This window comes from Rattus norvegicus, chromosome 1 (assembly GCF_036323735.1).
Source record: "Rattus norvegicus strain BN/NHsdMcwi chromosome 1, GRCr8, whole genome shotgun sequence".
NCBI classification, from domain to species: Eukaryota; Metazoa; Chordata; class Mammalia; order Rodentia; family Muridae; genus Rattus; species Rattus norvegicus.
Window position 1 is genome coordinate 44218373 of NC_086019.1, and position 23585 is coordinate 44241957.

Consider the following 23585-nt stretch of genomic DNA (forward strand, 5'->3'; position numbering starts at 1 on the left):
GTGGCCTTTTCTGGGAACTTTAACATGAAGCCCAAAGCAAGGGTGTTAATATCTGAAGTCATAACTTAAAGGGAGCTTAGTTGAGGACAAGGATGTGTTTCAGGGCCCGAGAGGGAAGGAACCACTTGAAGTCTGACTTCCTATGTCTCACTAAAGTGTCATTAACCAACAGAGGCTGACATCTTCCTATGAGGAAGAAGTATGAGAAAACCAAGAAAAATGGGATTATTTGACCTCAAGGACAGATGGGTTATTTTGAAATGAAGTACAAACCCTGCTTTGGACAGAAACCCATTTTTTAAAATTTAGACAGATGGATAGATAGATAGATTTTTTTAAAATGAAGTACGTTTATACCAAAGTATGGGCAAGATTAAAGCAATCTAATTTTCTTACTGCTTGAAACAGCATGTGCACCTTTCCCTGTTTTATAATAATCTCAGATGGAAACAATTAACATAGCCTGTAGCCTTCTCTGGAGATACCCCAGTACCTGCTAGCATAGTCCGTCCACTTGTCTGGGTCATCCATGAGCATCATGTAAGTGTTGTCAATGGAAGCTTTGAGCTCTTTGAGAGCTGTGTGACAGGCTCCAGATGTGTCCCTTACTGGGTCCCGGACTGGGAGCTTCACACACAGTTCCTCTATGAGCCGTAGCCGCTTTTCACAGAGATGGTGAGGACCCTTGTCACTGAAGAAAACCTAAGACATGATAAACAGTTTCACTACCTTGGTGAGAAGCCTCAAAACATGTCTATGTTCTCACAGAAAAACCAAAGGCAGATCCATAGAGAGAACCGACGTCCATAACGCAACCATTTCCCTCACACCGTGGCATCTGTCATATCTTTAAATTCCTCTATGTGGTTATGCACTTTCTACGGTGTGGCACATACCCTGTGCTCCTTGATGATTTTCTCGCTGCCTTCCTGGGAAGCCAGCTTGGTCTCTCGCTCCAGCTCAGCTCTGCACTCTTCCACAGCAGCTGAGAATCTGTCCTTCTCCACGGCGATTTTCAAATGGAGCAAATGATAAGGTGCTTCTCCCTGAAGATCCTGGACCCACGGAAAGATCCAGAAAACAACAGTGGGTCTCCTGTCTAGGTATGTACCCCATTGAGATGCCAAAATGTCCTAAACTAGTTCTCTCTTACTTCCAATGCTGAACTACAGAACAGATTCCAGGATGCGGATTTCTCATGGTCCCACAATTCCACACTCACCTTCCACTGTTTGTGCAGCTTTCGAACAGCCTCCTGCAGGCCTTGCTGCTCCTGTTCTGGGAGGATGTCAGTTAGCTCGTCACAGGCTTTTAGGAAAGCATTGAGGACCCTCTGGTCCAGCTGGCTGAAGAAGTCCTATCAGAGAGGGGAGCACAGTTAAGATGCTGTGCAGCGTAACGGCCTCAGAAGACATCCTGATGAGCACCCAGCAGCTGCCTTCATCGAAGCCTTAGGCAACCCTATCGTTCTTTGGGAAACAAATTATGACCATCCATGGTTGTGAGTTAGACGTCATCGTGTCTGACAGTTTATTGTTACTCTGCACATTTGATTCCACAGTGATATGGGTCTTCTTTGGTAAAATAAGATTCGCAGCACAGGATCTACTTCACTCCCTTCCTTGTCTGTAACCTGTGTCCAGTCATGACCGTCATTATTAGCCATGCCACACTAGGTGTGTATTCTAACACACGTGCTGCAGATGAAACATGTCTCCACGGAGCTAAATGTCAGCACCCTAATTCAAAGCCATGGCCTCAGGGGTTATTAGATTTAGCTTAAGCCATGAAGGTGGAACGTTCATAAAATTACAGGCAACGTCTCTTCCTGACCGATGACAACATGGAAGTGATCATCTGTAAGCTAGAACAAATCCTCATGGGAACCCTTCTATGGGCTGGCTAAGCTCAGACTACATTTCTCTAGAACTACAAGAAAATGCCTTTCTCTCTTCAAGCACGGCTAGCTGCTATTTTCTTACAATAGCATGAGAAACAGAAGCAACATGTATACACACGCACAGTCTCAAACATCCTCAACTGCACATACATAACCATACATGTGCACAAAACTTTGAACCCAAAGTGATTCAGAGCAGAGATGTCTAAAGCATTCACAATTATAAAATTAGTTGGAAAGATGCTTTGACAACAGACCATAGCAGGCTCTAAAAAAACTGTACCCCTTGGCAGTACAGGTCATATTCAAATACCTCTGAAATCTCAGGAACTATAATCAATGTCCATATTCTTAGCACACGGTCCATCACCCTACACTATTCATCCACAGTCTAAACAAGCAGAAGAAGAATGAAGGTGGCCTCTCAGTCTTACTTAACTGTGTGTGACGTGGTGCCTATACTATGTTATAATGTGCCATGGTGGTAGGACTTACAGTCTGAGAGCCCAAATCATCTGTATTCTCTGCTATCCCAGGAGCTCAAGGATACTCTCGAATAACCCAGCAAGGATGTTTCTCTTGCAAATTCTTTTGCTGTTGTGTCTGGGGTCTGATGCCCCTAAAGCTCATGTCTTCCTAGCTCTTCCAACTCTCCTACTTTGGATCAGAATAGTCTTTGTATACTGCTGACATAGGTTGTCCACACGCGGGTCAGTTGTACCACACCGAGCAGACTCACCGTGTGTTTCCGAAGGAGTTCCTCAGGGTCCCCCTTCTCTTCTAGGCCCTCCTGAGCAGCCCTGAGCACCTTCTCCAACTCTGCACGAGACTCCTCAAATTTCTTCATCAAACGACTGTTGGCTTCCACATGCTTCTTCCAATCTCCAGTTTTCTTTATCATATTCTTCATGCAAAAAATAGAATCACTTCATGGCACCCCGGCATCCACTCCAGGAGCTCAAAGTGCAAAGCTCAAGAGTTTCATTCATAAAGTGAGGTGGGGATTACATGTGACCTAGGCACATCATTCCGCGTACTCTAAAAGTGAATCATCTCTGGATGACTTCTAATAATATATCAGAAATGTCATGCAAGTACTTGTAGGATTTAGAATATCTACTATATTAATATGTAGTACATTTATATATGTTATATATAATTATATATTATTATATATTACACATAACATTTTATATATTATATACACTAAATATATATGTAATTATAAGCATATAATATATACAACATATATTATATTTACATCTTTTAATTATATGCTGTATAAACATAAAATATGATATATAATAATATATAATTTATATAAGTATAAAAATATATAATGTATTGCATGAATATAAATAACAATATATAAAAGCAATATATTATTATAATAATTATATAATTATAGATATATAATATATTTGTATACAACATAACATATAATCATATGTATGTATAAAACATTATAGGAAGCTGCTTTCTCAGTACTGAGGCAGCATTTGGTCAGGTGGTGTCATGATATCGCTGCTAATTGATATTATGACTTGATATAATTGATATTATGACTTGTTTGGAAAGGACTTGGAGGGAAGAAATCTCATTATAAGGATAATTAACTGTTTTTGAATATTAACATTAGAAAGGAAGTAATAAAATGGTTGTCAGGTATCAGAGAGGGAGGTGCTTGAGCCACGAGTGCTTTGTCTGTCCTCATTCTTTGTTCTCCAGGAGAGGAAAACTTACCTGGAAGGCATGATGGACGTCTGCTATCTGCTTCTGCAGTTTTGTGTGATCCCAGTGCTTTAAAGCCTGGCTTGAGGTCACGAGCTTCTGAACACTTTGGCTGCCCTTCTCAATGAATGTCAAGGACTTCTTGCAGCTCTCTTGACAAGCTAACAGTTCCTACGAGGGAAGGAAAGACACAGTAGTATTGGTTACATGCCAGAAGGAAAGAAAGAGGAGGGAGATGAGAGGAAGGGAGAGAGGGAGAGAGGAAAGGAGGGAGGAGATAGGGAGGGAGGGTGGGAAGGAAGTACTATTATAAGTACCTGCATTTACAGTTCCTAGGCTTTTGAGGAACAACCAGTGAAATCAAAAGTACAGAGAAACAGTTCATTTCAAAAGAACTTGATTTAAGCAATCACGGAAGTCAATGGTTTTTATACAAGGCATTTAAATGTCACGGTGAGGTTTTAGACTTTATGTTTCATGCACATCTTATTAACATTAAGAAAATGGCAGAGTATAAAAAGTGTCTAGCTTCTGCATTCCTCCAACTGGTTGACAGGCAGGCCTGTGGCTTTTCAAAAGAACAATTGAAGCTAATGTGGTTACTGGGCTTTAATTACACTAAGTAAATTTAACACAGCACACACCTCCTTTAGTGAATCCAGTGCCACAGATTTTCCACTTCTATGTGCTAGATTTGAATGAATACAGTTCCCACCTTCCTAGTGAGAGCTAATCGAAGCAGGAAGGAGATGAACAGGCCTGGCTCACTCTTGCACACCCTTCCAACGGGATGTAGTGGTGATGGACAGGATCCTTCTTTCTGCCCCTCTACCTTGCACCTACCTATTATGGCAGTACATAGGGTGGGTGTGGTCTAGTCCACTTGTAGATAGAAGAGTCTTGAACACACACCACCTGAAGTTCTGAATTTTTTTAATGTTTTGAAAAGAATATCTAAACTCTTCATTTGTATGCCGTTTTGGCCACCGAGATACAAATATTTAAAACAGGCCTTTTGTTTTGACAAAACAGAATTTTAGTATACCTTTTCCCTTCGAACAACTAGAAATTCAAAAGGTAGAGATTGAAATTATTTTATAAAATATTTTGTGTCAATAATATATGCATTTCATGACTAAAAGAAGGAGCATAGGGTACGTTACCATTCCTCAAAATAAATAAATTTTCATCCAGTGTAATAATGTCATTAGAATAGGGTTTTCTAATAATGGTTGTGGGTATGCTATCAATAATAACAATAATAATAAATTTTATGAATTATTGAATATTACTAATTAGGTGTGATCACTGTTGGCTTAACATGATGCAAGTGAAGTTAATAAAGATTTCGCTACATCAGACCTAAACTGTGAATGTCCCATAGCTCATTTCAGACACTCTGCTCATCCAAATAGCTGAAGCTGTCCCTTCCATGAATTTATCTCATTACTGTAGGGTAGAGAAGTGTAGGGTAGGGTAGGGTAGGGTAGTGTAGTGTAGTGGCAAAGCTTCCTACAGTTACCCACTCATGTAAGGGACAGGCCTGCTCACAGTAAACCAAGTAAACAGGTTAACTCACTGTACCTCTCACTAGGGGACTCTGAGTACACAAATCTTCTCACTAAATCCAAGTATAAAAATTCACACCAGTGTATTTCCATAATGGTTAATCAAACCAACTTACTTCCAAGGTCAAAGAAAAGAGATCGTACGACATACACTAGAGATATGTGACTGAGATGGAGCATAATTTCCTAAGTCGTTTATACATTTAAAAAGCATATACACAAGGAATCAAGGCATGGGAATGAGGGCACTTTTAGAAGAAATTAACCATTTTATAAGCTAATGAGTTAACAGGTGAGGCCCAAAGTCATGTGTGCAGAGTGTCACTAAGTAAATCCCTAAAAGAAGGATGGAAAACGTAAACACTTACGTGTTTTCTATTCTTCTAAAAATACAAATGAAATAAACCTTTCATTAAACTCTTTTGGAATTTTATTCATGAAATCTGATTTCATGAGTAAATACAGGGAGGAAATACAGGGTTAACTAATTTAGTAGCCCCCGGTAGAGGAGCATCAGAGACCTGTCTACTGCGGGAGCCCTTCTTGTTTTGAGACAGAACGGCAGGTCTGGCTCTCCTAGAGAACCATCATAGAGATTCCAGCCCTGCAGCTGGTATTCGGAAGGCCCCGTCTGCGTGCACGCAGAGGCCTTAGGAAAGTGCTGAGCACCATCAGCTGGCTTGGCCAGTTCAAAGACACAGAGGCAGGTGCTCACAACAGACTAGCTTTCCCAATTGTTCTCAACTCCGAATTTTTCTCCAAACGAGCAGAACAAAGAAAGAAGCCTCCATGCTTCCGTTTCAGACACACTTAGTTTTGATGACCCCACCCCTCTGCCAAGCTCCCCCTTCCCCCGTCTCCCAGGGACCTTCTCAACCCAGAGCCTCGTTTTGACCAGCTCAGCCCAGTCCAAGTATCCAACTTGACTGTACCCGGCAAATGGCTCAAGTCCCCATTCCTTCCACTAAGCACAGAGCAGGGTGTCTACTCTGGAAAAGACATACACTTTGGTTTGAGTTGCTAGTATCTTATTATATTGGGAAAGTACCTTTTATACTATCTGAACTTTTACTCCAGGAAAAAATGCCCCAACCATATTAAATACACTTTAAAATGAGGGTATCCCTGAAAGGGATTTTCTTACCTGGTGTTTCTGCTTAAAAAGAGCACTAGATTGTGCTTCGTGCTCAAGAACTGCTAGGATCTCATTGATTTTTCCAAGTGAGTCGTAGAAGGATGTGATTTGCGTCTCCAGTTCTTCCAAAGGGACAGACAGTTGCTGGGCCTCGTACAACAGTGGGGAGTAACATTCTTTGACCTTCGAAAGAGCAAAGCACAGAACAAACCCCGTAAGAGGCCATTAAGTCCTCAAAGCACCAGTGCTGAGCTTAGGTCTAAAGCACTTGCTTCCAGTGAGATGGTCACTTGGTACTTAGACATCTCTGAAGATGTCTCTTTTTCATTTTGTGCTATGTGACTAAGCTTTGTTGTTAAAAAATAAAATACAAAAAAAAATACTATGCCACTGAGACAAATGAAGGGCTGTGGAGTTTTCTCACAAATAGTCATCTAAGTTGCCCGTCTGGATGGTACTTCCCCCATGGAAATTATACAGTCAGAGAGGCAGATGGCATCAGATCCCTCTTTAAACACCACACTACTCTCACTTTCATTTTGGCAATGCAATTGGAGACAGTCACGAGTTAATACCACATTGTCTAGAGGACATGAGGCTTCTAGTTGGTGATCATGAGCTTTTGCACAAGGACTATGAGCCTAGGCAAACATGTTAACCACCTCTTCCGAGACGCCCATCTTCCTTACTCTCACTAGCTATAGGCCCTGCCTTCTCTGTTTGTTAATGTCCTACTCATCCCAAGAACATGCTACACACAAATTTATTCATGAAGGTTCTTACGTCAGAGATGTCGACTCAGTCTAACTGCCGAGTCCTCCTCTCTGTTTTTAATATCCCTACATTTATATTATCTTCATGGCGAGGTCCTATGTTCTTGGTACTCCAGAGCTCTGTAAGATCTCTGCCTGCCTGCCTTTGTGTTGAACCCTAGGACCTTATAATTGTCAAGGAAATCTTCTCCCTCCTTGTAATCTTAAAGTTTCATCCAGAATATTATTAACACTTTCAGGAAACCAAGAACATTAACAATGAAATCAGCGATGCGGTCTGCATCAGCAGTAGTCCACAGGCAATAATTGAAGTAAACATTGCCTTCTGTCACATTGTCACAGAGGTGCATATGTAAAAACACTCATATTCTAGAATATACTGCTGAAAGATAAGCACATCAACTGGAAGCCGCCATCTCTCTACCACAATGAGACGCTGCAACGACTCTTTTTGAAGAAGCCCAAGAGAATTCACTGAGAAGTGGAACTCCTGTTGTACTGCTCTTTCCTGCGTTAGAGAGAAAGACTGTCAGCACGCTGCATCCCAAGCACCAGGAGAGAGCATGGCTTAAGCCAGCCTGGGTTGATAACACTATCATTCTAACGCCCAGGAGACAGAGGCAGAAGGATGGACAGAAGTGTGAGTCCAGCTTCACCCTAATCAACTCCAGGCCAGACAGAATGTCGTGAGGGGGGGTGGAGGGGGAAAAGGGAGGGGGAGGAGAAGAGTGGAGTTTTAGCTTAAATAAGCACAAGAAATCAACTTTCTAAAGTGTGGTCCCAAACTTCTGCCCCTGGACCAGCATGAGAGGTGCAAACCACGAAACCACAGATATACAGCCCAGCATGTTGTTGGAAAGTTGAAAACAGTGGCTTCTTCTATTGTACCTTTGTTTTTAGCAAGTTTTGCTGGCATACAAGAGTAAAATTGTTGAGTGTTATTAACTTAAAACTACTTCCAAGTAGAATGCCAGAATAAATTCAATTGAAATATTTGCAATGAATTCCATGTTTGTCTTTTAAGCTTATTACTCGTCTATTTTTATTCTTCCTTGCATCCGTTCAATCTTTTCCATTAATCCTTCAATACTGACTTCACCTTGTATGCTAGCTCTTCTCTCTGACTTCAAAGGCACTTCAGCCTGCATTTATCCCCCGACTTCTCTACAGTACTGCAATTCCTGTACTGATTTCTCACCCCTCTTATTTGCTAGAAGGTAATTACCCGCATTTAGTGGGGAATTTTAAAAGCACTGAAATCTTCTTAAAACTCATGTTAAGATAAAAGTTTCTAATGGGAGACTCAAAGCTCTTGATAAAGAAGTCAACAAGTGAAACAAGAGGGTGATCATGTTAGTAGAAGAAAACATGAATAGATAGACTGGATTTATATTAAATAAATCAACAAAAATCTCAGTGCGATAGTATAGTCTTTTCTTCTTCTCCTTCTTCTTCTCCTTTCTCCTCCTCTGCTTTGTCCTACATCTGTCTCAATCTCTCCTTCTACACCCTCTGTTTTATAACATTTAACAGCTCTCTCCTGAAAAATCCCAGACTTTTCTACTGAAGCAGAGCCCAGAGCAGGCCTAAATTTGGAGAGGTATCACAAGGTGTCAATGTCCCATTTTGTTTCTCAAATACACATCAAAGTTTCTATATCAAGAACCTCCGGGTAGCTCAAAGGTGGACCAGTCAAAGATGTACCCATGGGTAACCATGGAGATAGAAACCACTCAAAGGCAGTATGGTTGCCCCAGATCATGTTGTAGCAGGAAGTATTTTCCCACCTTGGATAGCTGTTCTTTGAGCCTGGACATGGTTGTAAGCATTTCATTGGCTTCTTCTTTGGGACTTTCTTTGGCAATGAGATGTGCTTTCTTGGCAATCATCTTGTACTGAGCATCCATCACGGGCACCCTCTTCTCAGTGTCCTGTGTGAGTCATTGAAGCAGCTCAGTTAGTGTTCACCACATCTCCTTTCTATTGCAGAATACCACAAAAGCGGGACAAAAATCAGGACGTGCTCTGGGAAATTCTATCCTCACAACCAGCTCCTTCAGACAGGGAGATGCCATTGCTTTTGTTCTTAACTGACATACAGGCAACACTACTATGCACATACATTAAAACTTCTTTTTAAAAATAATCGAATATTCTTAAGTCGATGCCAAGAGTATTTGATGTAATCCTTATACTTTCTAAAATATGTTAATGTGATAATAAAATACTCATACATGTAATGCATATAAATGCATGTAAATAAGCAGGGGGGGTCTTGACTTTAAGAATTCAATAGTGCTTGCCTAATCAGCAATATAATAAAATCGGAACGATACAGAGGAAATTAGCATGGCTCCTGTGTAAGACAACACACAAATTTGTGAAGAATTTCATACTTTTTATTCTTCTGGAAGAATTAGGGAAAGGATTGAGGATCCCGAAAGAGGTAGGAATGCCACAGGAAGACCAACAAAGTCACCTAACCTGGACCCTTCAGCCTCTGAGAGGCAGAACCACCAGCCAAAGAGCATACATGGGCTGGACCTAACGCCCCACCTTCACTCCCACCCCCCAAACTTATATAGCAGAAGTACAGCTTGCTTCTGTGGAATGTTCTCTTCTAGCTGGGCTGCCTTTCTGGCCTCAGACGGAGAGGATGCACCGAGCCCCACAGAGACTTGATGTACTAGGGTGAGAGGATTCTCAAGGGGGGCTCCACCCTCTCAGAGGAGAAGGGGATGGGAAAGGGGGGCCAGCAATCAGGATGTACATTGAATAAATAAAAATGAGAAAACGGAGAATGGAACTGATATCTACTTTATCAAATGCATACACATTGCCACTGGAGAAAACTTAGAAATTTAGCAGGGTAGAAATGTTAATTTCTTATCATCTCACATGGTGGCAGCTTACTGTGGTTGCTACTCTTTTTTCTTATGTGTATTTCTTTTGAAGTTTTTAAACTTCTTACAAAAATCAAAAAGACAACACTCTGGTTTATTTTTTTCCATTCAAGTAATTGATCAAACTTCTCTTGTCAGTAAATAATTCCATTTTTTCACTTTTGAAACTTAAAAAAATGTCAATACCAAATTCAATGCAACAAACTCTACTGTTTAGGGCATCATTTGGGAGTCCTGTCTAAAGGGTTTTTGTTTGTTTGTCTTTGTTTTTCTAATGTTTTATAATTTGTATCTCATGGGAAAAGAATCCCATGTTGAAAAATTATTTTGAAGCTACTTCATATTTTCAAATGATACCTTCCAAAAGTACAAGTTTATTTTCTGCACAAGTCAGCAGATATGCAGACCTGTCAAGCTGATCTCTGGATGCAGGACCCATTTCCTGTAGACCTGAGCAGTCCGGCCAGTTTGCATGTTTACAGTATGTGTTTCATTTCATCCAGAAAGTTCTTACCTCCAAGTCTTGAATTAATAACTTGACATTCATAAAAGAGACTTCTAAAGGCTCAGAGAGTTTCCTGTGGGCTTCGGCTGCAAAACCAGAGAGGGCAGCGGTGCCGTCTGTGTATTCTTTCTTCATTCTGTCCATCTCATCCGCTCTTGCATACTGAGGAGGACAGAAGGAGGCATTTGAAAGTCATTAAAACTGTGATTCTAGAAGCTCACAGCCTTCACTGGGAGATAGCCTCATGTATGGTAAGACGAATTCTAATTCCCGATTCTTATTTTAGATAAGTTTGAAATAAATCCAGTTACTTGACAGAAAAAAATAAAATAAAAGGAACAAGCTAGCAGGAAGGAGCTGGGATTTGAAAGGCAAATCTCTTTGCCTATGCAGGCGCCATATGTCAACATAATCCTTAAACCAAACGCTATGTTCTGCTCATGTTCCTCTACCATAAACAGACAAGAATGAATAATTAGCAATAAAACACAGGCAGTGTTAAACACTCCTATATTCCACCCTAATAATCCCAGGAAAACCGGCTGTCGGCTTCTTTGCACACCAGTGACACATGCATCGGAAGTGAGTGTTGGTTTGAAGGACATACTTGCTTGACTTCCATAAACAGCTCCCTCCATCGGCCGTTCAGCAAGAGCAGTTGCTGTTTAAGGTCTCTGGAAACGATCTCATCGCAGGTCTCAATCAGGAAGTTCCCAGCGTCATTCATGGCTGTGTGCTGCTGAATCCAATGAGGCAAATTTCGAAAGAAATCCTAAGCAGGGAAGGAAAAGCGTTCATTAAGTCACATACCAAATAATAATAGTGGATGTAACAAGAACCGAACCAAGAAGGCCTGTTCGAAAGCACGTGGAAGCTTGGAGACAGATGCGAAATAGCTTCCAAAACTCAGATTTTAAATAAAACTTCAAAACAGGAACTAGAAATGCCAGATGTCTTTGTTTTTTCATTTTTCTTTTGTCACGTTACACACGCATGAGCACATGTATGTGTATGCACATAGCTCCCTGACTACACTTGTGTGCACACACGTGTGCATGTGGAGGCTAGAAGACGTTGGACTTCAGGTGCTTTCCTTCAGGCATCGAGAATTCCATTGTTTACTTTTTTTCTGTTTTCTCTTGAGTTGGGGTCTCTCCCTGGCCTGGAACTTGCCAAATGTGTTAGGCTGGCTGACCAGTGAGTCATCGAGAATCCATCTGTCTTTGCCTCCCCAGCACAGGAACTGCAATCACGTGCCACCACACCTACGTATTGTTACACAGATTTTGGGAACTCGGAGCAAGCACTTTACTGCCTAGGCTGTCTCCCAAGCCGATTATCTCTTTGCTTTTACAATCAGCCTCCAGACCGCTGCCCAGACTAGACCGAAACTTGCAGGCTCAAGCAATCCTCCACCCTGAGTGAAATAAACAGCTAGGACTCCAGGCCCATGACAGTGACCCCGGCTGATTGTGTTATCACGTAAGAACATCCATGGCATGTTTTGTTGAAAAGAAAACAAAGCAAGGGGCCATTTTCTTATTCGTATTTCATATAAGAAGCAACAGTTATTCAAATGTCAAAGGTTTCTTCTTGCTGTTCGGACCATTAAAAAATGACTGCAAACACTCTAAAATTTGAATAGATATGTATACATGTATGTATGTGTACTACATTCAGATATCAAAGGAAATATTTTTCAGGTAAGACTCTGAGGTCAAGGACACTGAACACAGTAACATCCTTTCTTATTTATGTAAGGGAGTGCCCTGGGCAGTAAAATGGCTTCTATTCACTTCAGATTATGAAACCCAAAAGAAAATATCTAAAGAGATCAAGGCGGTGGTGGTTCCGCTATTCCATGGGTATGTACTGCTACACAGATTCAGTCCCCCTCCCCCGTGTGTGTGCGTGTGTGTGTGCGTGTGTGTGTGTGTGTGTGTGTGTGTGTGTGTGCACGCGCGCGCGCACGCATGTACAGATGTAAGCCTTACATATAAGAAACCTAGACAGGCCCATCTCTACAGACTTCAGTATATATAGAGCAATGTCTACTGTCCATTAGATTTAGCTCCCCCATTATGAACAGTTGGTTACTACTATTTGCTGCCCTTCTGAATGAAAACGTTAGATCGATGCGAAAACAGAGAACTATTTTTACAGAGTTTTACTAGCCAGGATTTACAGATCTAATTCCATTTAGCTCCGCTAGGGGTGCATCTTTTAAGAGGGACTCTTGAGTGACAAGACACTTGCAAATATCCCCCCTCCCCCCAGTGAACGACATGGTGAAAATCTCTCATTCATGAATCGGGATGTGTCTTTTCCTCTTCCCTGGTGAGCAGTCTTACCTTCTTGGCATTTTCTGACTGACTTAGCATTTTCTCGGCGTCTTCTAGCCAGGCTTGAAGACTAGCCACAGTGTCACCATAGCGGTCCCAGTTGGAGATCACCTCCTCCAGCATGCTTCGCACACTCCGCACTTCCACCGAGAGATTCCTCCACTGGGCCGTGGTTTCATTCATGAATTTCATCACATTCTCAGCTTCTTCCACTGAATCAGAAACAGCCAATGACAGTCTCCATTCTGTACATAAAACCCTCTGTATATTTCCCTATGTTCTTATGCGCCAGAGACAAGCGCATCGATCAGAAATACAAGATTCTATTCCCAACAATTATGGGAACATCTACAAGTGGTAAGCAAACATATCTTCCAAAGTTTATCTCCTCAGTGACTTAAGCTCTCCAATTTATATTCAAGTTATTCCGCTTTTTTTTTTTTGCCTTTAATCCCCTTGCAATTGCAGCTAAACTGGAAAATAGCAACTTTGAAAAGCAAATGCTTATTTTTGTTTTATCTTAGAAGATTACACACACAAAAGATGTCATTATGCAAGACAGACAGACACCTCACATAGAGGTCTAAGGGCATAGACTACACAGTAAAAAAAAAGAAAGAAAGAAAAGAGTTGATCTGACGCCACAGGACCCTGCTGATTTTAAATGCTACTTGAGTTGGCCTCACAGAAAGTTGTGTTTCATTAGGGCAATTTCATAATGCTATAAAAATCCTGGACCATATCCCCCCACTCATCTTCACTCCCTCCCTCCCTCTCCCTCCTACCGCAGCCTCCTCTGCAAATCCCGAGTGGGCTGTGGGCTTACCTGAGCCATCGGCTTTGACGTACATCTCAGCAGTCTGCTTCAAGACCTGGTATGTCACTTCATACTGTTCAAAGAACTTGCTGTTTTCTATAAAAGACTGGAGAGGGGTGCACACTTGGTCAGCAGATAGTGAACGTTAGGCCTGTCCACAAACAGCAGGGTTTAATTTGCTTCATAAGCTTATAGGCATTTTATCCAAGACCGCCAACCTCATTCTATTGGAAAATGAAAAATTAATTCCACTGTCCTGATTTACTCAGGTTATATGCGGCCCAGACACTGTGCCTACATTCCCAATACCAACTCAGCACCAGACTGAGAAAACGTTCTATTTCTTTAATGTGCAAAGGTTTTGGTGTTTTTCCCCCAAAAGAACAGAATTTTCTCCAGGGGATCTGGGCCTAACATTTAGAAAGTGCTAAATTTGGGGCAACATTTTAATTTCCCACTGTGTCGTAGCTATAGAAGCCTGCTGTTCTTTGAACATTAACCTTGGGGGATGACTGGCTGCTTTGAGGAAATTCCAGTTAAAAGTAAACAACAGTGAAAACGCTTTCCTTAAAAATAAAAAAGTACAAAGTGTAAAAATAATTGTCTATGCTGCCTATATTGTGGAAGGCATCATATTCCAATTACCCTAGCACAAAAAGTCCAGACTCAGACACGGCTACATGTAAGTCTGTACAGAATCCCATACATCATCAAGTCAGCGTTAGGGCACGGAGACATAAAAGTGAGAACTAAAAAAAAACCTTAGGTAAATTTTGTTTTTATTAATGCTCAAGTCCTTCCTTCACACCATTCAAAAGATTGTACTTCTACTCCAAGTAGAAAATTAGTACAGTTAGAGCCAGCAATGTGTGTCTCCAAAACCTCCTTCAGTTCTCCTACTAGCAGAATACATTTTAAAGAGTGTAATCAATTAAAACAGTTAAGAGGACCCATCACGGTGATAAAATGCACAATTATGCTTTATAAACCCGAGCCTTGCCCAGTGCCCAGCCTTGCCCAGTGTGCTGGCAGCCCTGTGTGCTGGCAGCCCTGTGTGCTGGCAGCCCTGTGTGCTGGCAGCCCTGTGTAGTATGCCGACTGCTGTTTCATGCAGAGGTGAAAACGGCTTATAAAACAGTATCATGGACATTCCTAGATCTTTACCACGATTTATCTTTTCCCAATATAAAACCTTATATTATATATTATATGATAATGTATTAATTATAATAATTATGTTATCTGTATGGATTATAACATATTATATGTCGAGAATATTAATATACACTATATATTATAAATATTTATTTATTTATATGCATATTTAAATTAAAGCCATGTAATTTAGTTTATTAAAAATGTGGCTAAAACTGGGTTATAGAATCAAATGTATTATTAGTGTGGATGATAAGAAGAGTTAAGGCACCACTTGTAATATTTTTGTTTCAACATCATAAGTGGTGCCTTAATTATATATAGGATATATATATAAATATAATAATATAAATAGACTACCATGATAAAATTATATATAACTATCTGGTTTTATAGATAGACATAATAAATAAAACTAGATATATAATTATATGTAATGTATAATTATATACATTATATAAGATGCAATTATATTATTAAATAGTAACTATAGTGAGGACTATTTCATATTTACAGAGCATTTATAAATTATTCTCTAGAAATAAAGTGAATACAGAAAGCTATGAATTCCATGGTCCAGGAGGCTTCTGAGATAATTTTATTGAATGCCTTTAGTAGGCTTTTTTGTTTGGCTGAGAGTAGAGTATAACAATAGTAGTCCAGAAAATTCCTTATTTAGTCTAGGTGCTACTCTTATTCCCAAAGTAGGGAAGGAATACTTTACTAGACCTTAAATTGGGAAGCATTCTAACCAAACAAGAAGGACATTTTGGTTTAAAAATAGAATATTATATTTAACACTGAAAATGGTGTTTGAGCAATTGAAGAAGCATTGGCACCTGACAGAGTGAAATGTCGTCTCTGTAGCGGTGATGCAAACTGCAAGAAGCTAGGATTCACGAAGGCTAGAGAGTGGCAGCCACGGTGCCTCGGTTGCTAAAAATATCCTTTGCCTGATTAATTAGCAAATTAATTACAAGTGAATTAATTTCTAGCTTTGTCTGGGGCCTAAAAATAGGATGGGAGATAATAATAAAACCAAAGAATTCATTTTCATTGAACTTTCCTATCAGAACAATTCGACAATTAATTTTTAAAAATCCTATTTGTAGGGGTTGGGGATTTAGCTCTGTGGTAGAGCACTTGCCTAGCAAGCGCAAGGCCCTGGGTTTGGTCCCCAGCTCCGAAAAAACAAAACAAAACAAACAAAAATCCTATTTGTTATTTCAAACTTTTCCTGGTCCCAGTGATTGGGCTTTTCTCTTTCCCTCCTAACTTCGGAGAAGCCACTGAACAGCAGCTTGTCTAGGGCAGCCACTTCCACTGGAGCTTGCTCAACCTCCCTTTTACTGTGCTAGGCACGTCTCTCAGGAAAATGCACATTTTAAATTACAAGGACGTGGTTAACTTGCTTTATTACTAATGTGGTTAGAACTGGGTTGTGGAATCAAGTGGATGATTAGTGTGGATGATAAGAAAAATTGTCACCACTTATAATATTAAAACCAAAATATTAGAGGTGAGAACATTTCTGCCTATACTGTACAGATGTAATAAATGGAAACTCATTCATTGCAGCAAGCTAGCTAAACCAGTTAATTATAAGTCCTTTAAATTTTATTAGGGCTGTCCATTTACATTAAAAATTGTTGTGAATGGTGAGGTATTTGTGTTATTTATGTTGGACTTGAAATCCCCACAATTCCAAGAAATTGCCTTTCTTGCATATGAAAAATAGAAATGTTTAAATGGACAGGGTGGCCCATGTTTACTAGCAAGAGCACTGTAAACAATTCTGACATCAATAACCAATGTCTTCTGTAACAACTGATCAATAACATACAATCTAACATTTAAATGCTTCTTTAAAAAACATTAGATTTATTTATTTGCATGTGTGCTTTGCATTTCAGCATATACATGCCTTGGTATACATGCAAACCTCAGAGGACAGTTTGTGTGGGAGTTGGTTCTCCTTGTCAGTCACGTGGGATTGTACTCAGACTTGATGTCGAGAGTTTACCTGCTGAGCCGTTTCAGTGACCCACAATTGGTCTAATTGTTTTCAAAACAACCATAAAGGCATTTGCTTATCAAAAACTTAAAGTCCTTGTCAGCTCATAGCTCAGCTAGGAAGCGTTATCTGTAATTTCCCAACCCCTAAAACATGTACTGCCTTTTTCTCTGCGTGTGATTCATATCAGGTTAAATGTCGGCACCGAGAAAGCTAATCTTGGAGTCTCCGTGGCCTCAGTATTATTTCGTTTATTATAAAACACAGTAACGTGCCGTGTTTATGTTTTTAAGTGAGGAAGAAAAGGGTTATATTTAAATAACTGAATTCATGGTTTTATTGACGATCATCAGGATTTTTGAAACAATCTATTCTGGAATGAGCGAGTTTTCTCTGAAAGCCCCAGAAGGATGAGAGACACTAGTGCAGTGTGACACAAAAGGAAGGCAGTACACAAAGTGTGGGTTCTAGAAGAATCCAGTATTCTACTGCTACTGGCATCATGATAAAAGGGGGGAATTCATGAAAGACGCACCACAGAAATGTCAATCATTCACAAAGGTTCCATGGGTAGTGAATCACTGACACGTGATGAGAACACACTTCCCTGTGGCAATGCTCCTCCCCTGCCCCCCACCCCGGCTTTCTACCATGTTGCCTAGCCCGCAGATGAATCAGTGGCCACTGAACTTCTCCAGGTGCAAAAGCATAAAATATTATCCAGTTTTAAACATACCAAGAGGAACTAACATTTATGAGAACATCATTCCTTGATTCACTACAGTTCAATAGACATCAATATTTTGGTCGATTTCTATTGTCTAATTATGGTATTTTGGTTAATTATTTTTCACAAGTCTTGTATTTAGAGAGTATTAGTGTTGCATGCCTGTGAGGGCTTTTAACTCAGAAATGTAAAAATAAGTCAGTTTTTTTCCTTCTTTCCAGTCCCTGCTATGGGAATGACAACTCTCAGACTATTTATAAATACCTAGACTGCAAGCTTTGCTCCATTCCCTGACTAGCCATGTAACCCATTCAAACTATTCTATGACTTTCACATGGTCAGTTACCTCTCGGCTGCTTCATGCATCCAAGTGTGGGACAAGGGACAAATCTCCTCTGTATTCTATCCTGTGTTCATCTATGTGGCTGTTAAGCTCCCATGCTTCTGACCTCTGTGTTTCTGCACTTTCACGCCTCTTTCTGTTTCCCAGAATCCTCTCTTCCTGCCAGTGTCCCAGCTCCTGTTTACTACCTCAGCTCATTGCCCATAGGCCTTTTTTATCGACAAGTGTTGCTTATACGAGATTCTTTTTTTTTTTTTTAACATGGAAACATCTAGACTCAAGTTCTGACTCTGTTTCTTGCCCTTTGCATCACCTGGAGCATGGGGTTGGGACATTTAAATTCCAGTGCCAGCTCCACAGTGTTTCATCTCTGTTGACTTCAGTGAGTCTTCATGGAGGCGAAAAGGGAAGTACTCAGAGGCCCACAGTCACTGAAATTATTCACCAAAAGGGCCCTTAAAGCCACTAATAGAAGCTTTGGCTAAGTCCTCTTCACTTGTAGAGTAAATGCATGCTGAAGCCTGCTGGGGACGTAGAATGATGGTCCATTTTACTTGTACATGAAATTTGCAAAGCAGTTTGAAATTAGCATCTCAGTGAACTCTTTAACTTTATGGAGTGGGCAGGAAGTGCTGACATTAACATTAACTCTCTATTTATATATCTTTTGAGAAGTTTGAGGAGAATTATTAATACCATTGGTTTGGAACATCGACTTGGTAAAGCGGTCCTATTAGGTCCTTAAGTCTGATTGGCTGTTCCTAAATGGCTAGAACAAAGGATGAAGACTGTGTAGTCAAGTTCTGTGCTCAGTGCACCATTTGCTATCGCTAGAACTGAAGGTATAAATCCATTCCTCCATTTAATATTTATGAGACCACAGCAGTTACTAGAATTTTAAAAATGGATTTCTTTTTCCTACCAAAATAGCTACACATGAATACATTCTAACACAGTTCACAGCTTTTTAAACAAATGGTTCCTAGACCACTGCACTGAATCCAGAGAGAAGAGCGGCAGGGTAAATGTTTTCCAATTTCTGTAGTTCACAAATCAGTTAAAGAACAAAATTAAGGTGTAACAAGGCTGATTATGGGTCCAAAATGGGTGCTTACAAGAAAGACACAGTTTTAATATGAATTCCAGCACATACTCTAAGTTACTGTGATTTGTCAGATTGTAACAAGCTAGTGTGTTAAGTTTACTTTTATAGCTTAGAACCTGAGTTTAAACGTATATCAGAGAACAGGGATGCCCTGAGTATGAATATTTTCAATCAAATGTTGCCAATAATTTGTGCGAGTGCATGAACAGTTGACTAAGAGGAAGTAAACTGATTTTATTAAACACACTCTATTGACTATATTTAAATGGACCAGCCACATTCTTTAATTAATTCAGGGCTACTCTTCCAGATAGAATTAGGACTATCTAGACCAATACCTTCAGCACATGATAATATTTAAAAATTAAGTTGGAAGGAGGTTTATAGACAAACCTGCCCAGTGCGTGGACATATACAGGCACAGCAAAGTCCAGGAAGGAGGCTCATGCTGCAAATCTAACACACTAATGGTCTCCATGTGCAAAACTGAAAATAATTCCCTATTTATTCACACTGGGAGCTTTGAGGACAGGAAGGTAGCCTATGAGTACAATAGTTCTGTTTTAAGGGACTAATGGGGCTGCAGCTAAAGGAGAGTATAAAAAAACATTTTGTAATTAATAAACCCCCTTCACTAGAGTCCAATTCAATTACTAATGGGAACTCTCCAAAGTCAAGGATTTGCAACAACAAATTTTGAAGAATCTAAGCTAATATTCTAGGTGCTTGGAAAAGCTCCACACCTCAGACCCAAGCCACTTCACACACCCGTGTTGCTGCACTTAAATTCAAGCTGGACCTGTGTCAGAGCACCAGGGACTCACGATATAGCTTTGCAGCAGCAGCTCCACGGACTCTCGCCGCCCATACTTGATGATCCAAGACTTCAGCTTTGACTCAGCGAGGACCAGCAGGGACAGTAGACGGTACTTCAGTTCGAGAAACTCCATTTTCATTAAATGCAACTCGGATGTGGAGGACACAAAATGAAACCTAGGAATAGACAGAATTCACAGGATGTAACTAATAGTAACCGAAGAAGGCTGGCCGAACCTGTTACACAGCAGCCTTCTAAACTCTCCCTGCTCTCGGCCAGGGGAACCGATTCTTTTCTTAGCTCAAGGTTCTGAGAGAAAACGACCGATGGAAGCCTTTGATTTATTTCGCTTCCCTGCTAACACATCTCTCATCTGTTTCTCTTATAAGCTGTTTTTGCAATGTTACATAATGTTCCTTACAGTATTGAATAAAAATACAGCCTATGATGAGGAAAGCGTTTCTGTGATCTGCAGGCTGTGGGAACATTCCAACTCACTCTCTCCAGTTAATAATATATTAGAAATGTTGGCACTCTTAGCGTCTGTGTGGGAACCCACTTTGCATTTACCAAATGCAAGCATTCCTGTTAAAATTATAACAATTCATTTGGAAAAGGAAAATGTGCACAAGAATACAAATGCATCCATCTAACATTTTTTTTTAAATAAAAGAGCCTTCATAAAAAAAAATAATCATTCTCTTACCTCTCGGCCATGTCCTCTAGCTGATCGGGAGGCATTGGGATCCCATTGACAGATCTGGTCCGGTAGATTTCATGGAATGCTCTTTTGTGGGCATCTGTATTTTGGAGCAGATCCTAATATGCAATTTTTTAAAAAAACATTTTTTAAACGAGGAAACAAGAGGCTGAGAAGCATAATTTTCCGGCTGTACTGATGAGTCAATGTATTCAACAATTTGTCCCTGCTGCCACCTTCTCATGCAGCCTGCGCCTGTCACAGGCTTTTACCTAGAACAGCAATCCATGACTGTGGAGACGCTGCTCTGCTGGAGTGTCTAACAAGCACGGCATCTTTCAACACACATGACACTTGCCCAGCAACGCATTCAGACCTTTTAAAGGTGTATGATCCGAGGACTGTGTAGTCACTGCAGGAACAACCGTGAGATGCGTTTTCTTTTTCTTTTCTTTCTTTTTACTTTTCTGAAAACTGAGCACAACAAACTTAACCCCTTAGCAGTAACAGGGATTAGCTTTTCTGCTGTTATTTCCAAATTGAATGTGTGAGAGCTACTTTGAATACTATTTGCCAATTGCAATATACTTTGAAAATAAAGTCCTGGTAGAAAATTTCCCCAGAGTGCAGAAAGCGAGCCCCAGCAGAGAGAGGAGATCAAAGGTGATGTTCACCAATGTTTCTCAGGAGCTTTCCATGTCTTCAGGTTACTGCTAATTTTCCTTTGTCTACTGTGTATTTTACCAGTCACACACTTATTTATAAAAAGAATACACCTTTGCCACCACCCCAAGCCCATTTCTCACACACACAAAAAGAAAGAGTGAGGTAGATGAAGCTTATATCAATTTTCTCACTCTGAGCAAATTTCCATATACCAGAATAAGTAATATCGTATAAGTCATTGATACACTAACCCTCCGAGGCAAGCAATTCAGATTAGTATTACTTCTATTAAGTATTATTCACTGGTACAGTGGGAAGAGAAGCAGAGAAACAAGAGACATATATTTGCATTAGTGGACTAATAAAAGCAGTTAGGATGTGAACTAAAATTAAAAGAATTTAGAATATAAATTAAAAATGAAGTAATAGAATATAAATTTGCAAGATAGCTCAGCAGGTAAGAGCACTTCACTTGCCAGAAACTCTAGCCCCTGGAGTTTGATAGTTGAAACCGCCTGACAGAGGAAAAGGAAGGAGGACCCCCACAAGTTACCCTCTGACCTCCACATGTGCACAAGTGTGTGTATGCACACAAATGAACAAATCATAAGCAATGAAAGACCTTAAGGTTCATACATGCTTTACTACACACCAGGCATGTTAACTTATCCCGAACTTTAGTCCAAACTATTAATCCTGATATATTTTTCTATATTATGTTTTGAAGTCTTTAGGTATGAGATAAACACACACACACACACACCACACACCACACACACCACACCACACACCACACACCACACACCACACACCACACACCACACACCACACACCACACACCACACGAGTCATTCACACCAGATGGAAGGGTATTTGATCCCAGGAGGAAAGAAAAGACGGGGCTGTTCTCAGGAAGGCTGTCAGTGGTGGGTAGTGTAGTCACTCTCCTAGCTTCTCACCATGCAGACATACCTCCATGGCATATGGGTTTGGTTGAAACTGCCTTCAAGTGCTTCTGAGGATTCTGTGCCTTCACGCCTACCTCTCGTTTGTTGTATCTGACAATTTTAATATCCATTCCACTAGGGAAATTCTTTACATTCCACTCATATGTGAAGGAGGTTCTACAGCTCACATACACTGCTTATTCTTGGGAAACATCCTATGACTGTAAAACCACTGGATACCCAGCAAAACTTAAAACTGTTCATCTGTCCCAACTGTTAGGAAAATGCAATCCAAAATAGATCACAAGCTGTAAGCAAGAACAAAATATAAAAACCAGACCATCCAGGGCAGACATTAATTTAGTGCTCTGTGACTTTGGGCTTCAGAATGTGAACAAGATGAGAGAGTGGAAATGGTTCTCCTTGATGAAGGCAGGATCCCTTAAGGATGGCAAAGAGCAGCTTGTAACAAATACTCTAGGGGACAAGAGGAGTAAAATTCACCAACATAAGGTACTAGCTACCAAGAGTGAAGAACAGAGCCAAGATAAAGCCAGGCATCCAATAATGAACAGGAGTATGTGAGTAAGAAGGAGTCGTGTTTCTCACAGTGATCAGACATGGTTAAAACAGTGATTTTCCACACTATTAAATATCTATGGTTGAGCTTCAAGGATGACCACAGCATACCTGTAATCGATAATTTCAACTTAGTAGAGGAAAAGCTATAGAGGAAATGAAACAAACTATGCTGGGGCCAATGGTGGCTGCCACCTAGGCCAGGACCTGGGATTGCTGTAAGTTTGAACCTGAGCTGCAAAATGAAACTTTGTCTCAAGAAAGCTACAAGAATAGAAGCTCCCTATTCTTTAGAATAGAAGAGAGGGAGGGAGGAAGGGAAATGCCAGGAAAAGTAAATAACAAAAAAGGCAACAAAGGGAACAAAGAGGAAATAGTCAAGTGATTTTAAAACATCAGATACAGAATATGTACAAGTAAATAAAAATTGTATAAGTTTATTAGATAAAGGACTGAGAGGGCCAGATCAGAGGGACGAACAAAATCAGGTTAAAATGAAAGATAAAACAGCATATTTGTATGTGGATGGAGACAAAATGAAAAGGGAAGAGTTTTATAAGAGATACATCTAAACATTAGGAAAATAGAGAGGCTGGAATTTGTGGAGTGTAAAATACAACAGGAGACACTAACTGAAAAATTCTGTTAAGTACCATAAGTTGCCACAATATGAATTTACTGATGATCAGAGTCCCATATTACTAGAAGAATGTCAATCCAGAGATTGAACATACATAGTGAACTTCAAAATCTATAAGAACTGGTAAAATAGCATGGGAACAGACAAACCTGCATTATCAACATGCCTTCAGTTACCAAAATGGTTCAACAGGAACAGAGATCCCACACTGTCGAGAA

General features: G+C 40.2%; 1 protein-coding gene and 1 non-coding gene across 32 annotated transcripts in view; one reads left to right on the plus strand and one right to left on the minus strand.

The window, feature by feature from the left end:
• Syne1 (spectrin repeat containing nuclear envelope protein 1) overlaps window positions 1-23585 on the minus strand; it is a 471163-nt gene that overhangs the window by 300733 nt on the left and 146845 nt on the right. For all 31 annotated transcript variants that reach the window (XM_063270573.1, XM_063270583.1, XM_063270581.1 and 28 more), the window contains 13 exons: window positions 20542-20654; window positions 19843-20011; window positions 13684-13780; window positions 12867-13069; window positions 11123-11287; window positions 10525-10677; window positions 8895-9038; window positions 6344-6517; window positions 3644-3802; window positions 2640-2804; window positions 1223-1357; window positions 897-1055; window positions 494-702 (listed from right to left, as the gene is read on the minus strand). In XM_063270573.1, the coding sequence (XP_063126643.1) occupies window positions 494-702; window positions 897-1055; window positions 1223-1357; window positions 2640-2804; window positions 3644-3802; window positions 6344-6517; window positions 8895-9038; window positions 10525-10677; window positions 11123-11287; window positions 12867-13069; window positions 13684-13780; window positions 19843-20011; window positions 20542-20654 (2045 nt within the window). The remainder of the gene's footprint in view (window positions 1-493; window positions 703-896; window positions 1056-1222; window positions 1358-2639; window positions 2805-3643; window positions 3803-6343; window positions 6518-8894; window positions 9039-10524; window positions 10678-11122; window positions 11288-12866; window positions 13070-13683; window positions 13781-19842; window positions 20012-20541; window positions 20655-23585) is intronic.
• On the plus strand, window positions 9404-9507 carry Rnu6-959 (RNA, U6 small nuclear 959). Its single transcript, XR_005499972.1, has one exon. It is a non-coding gene; the product is annotated as a U6 spliceosomal RNA (small nuclear RNA).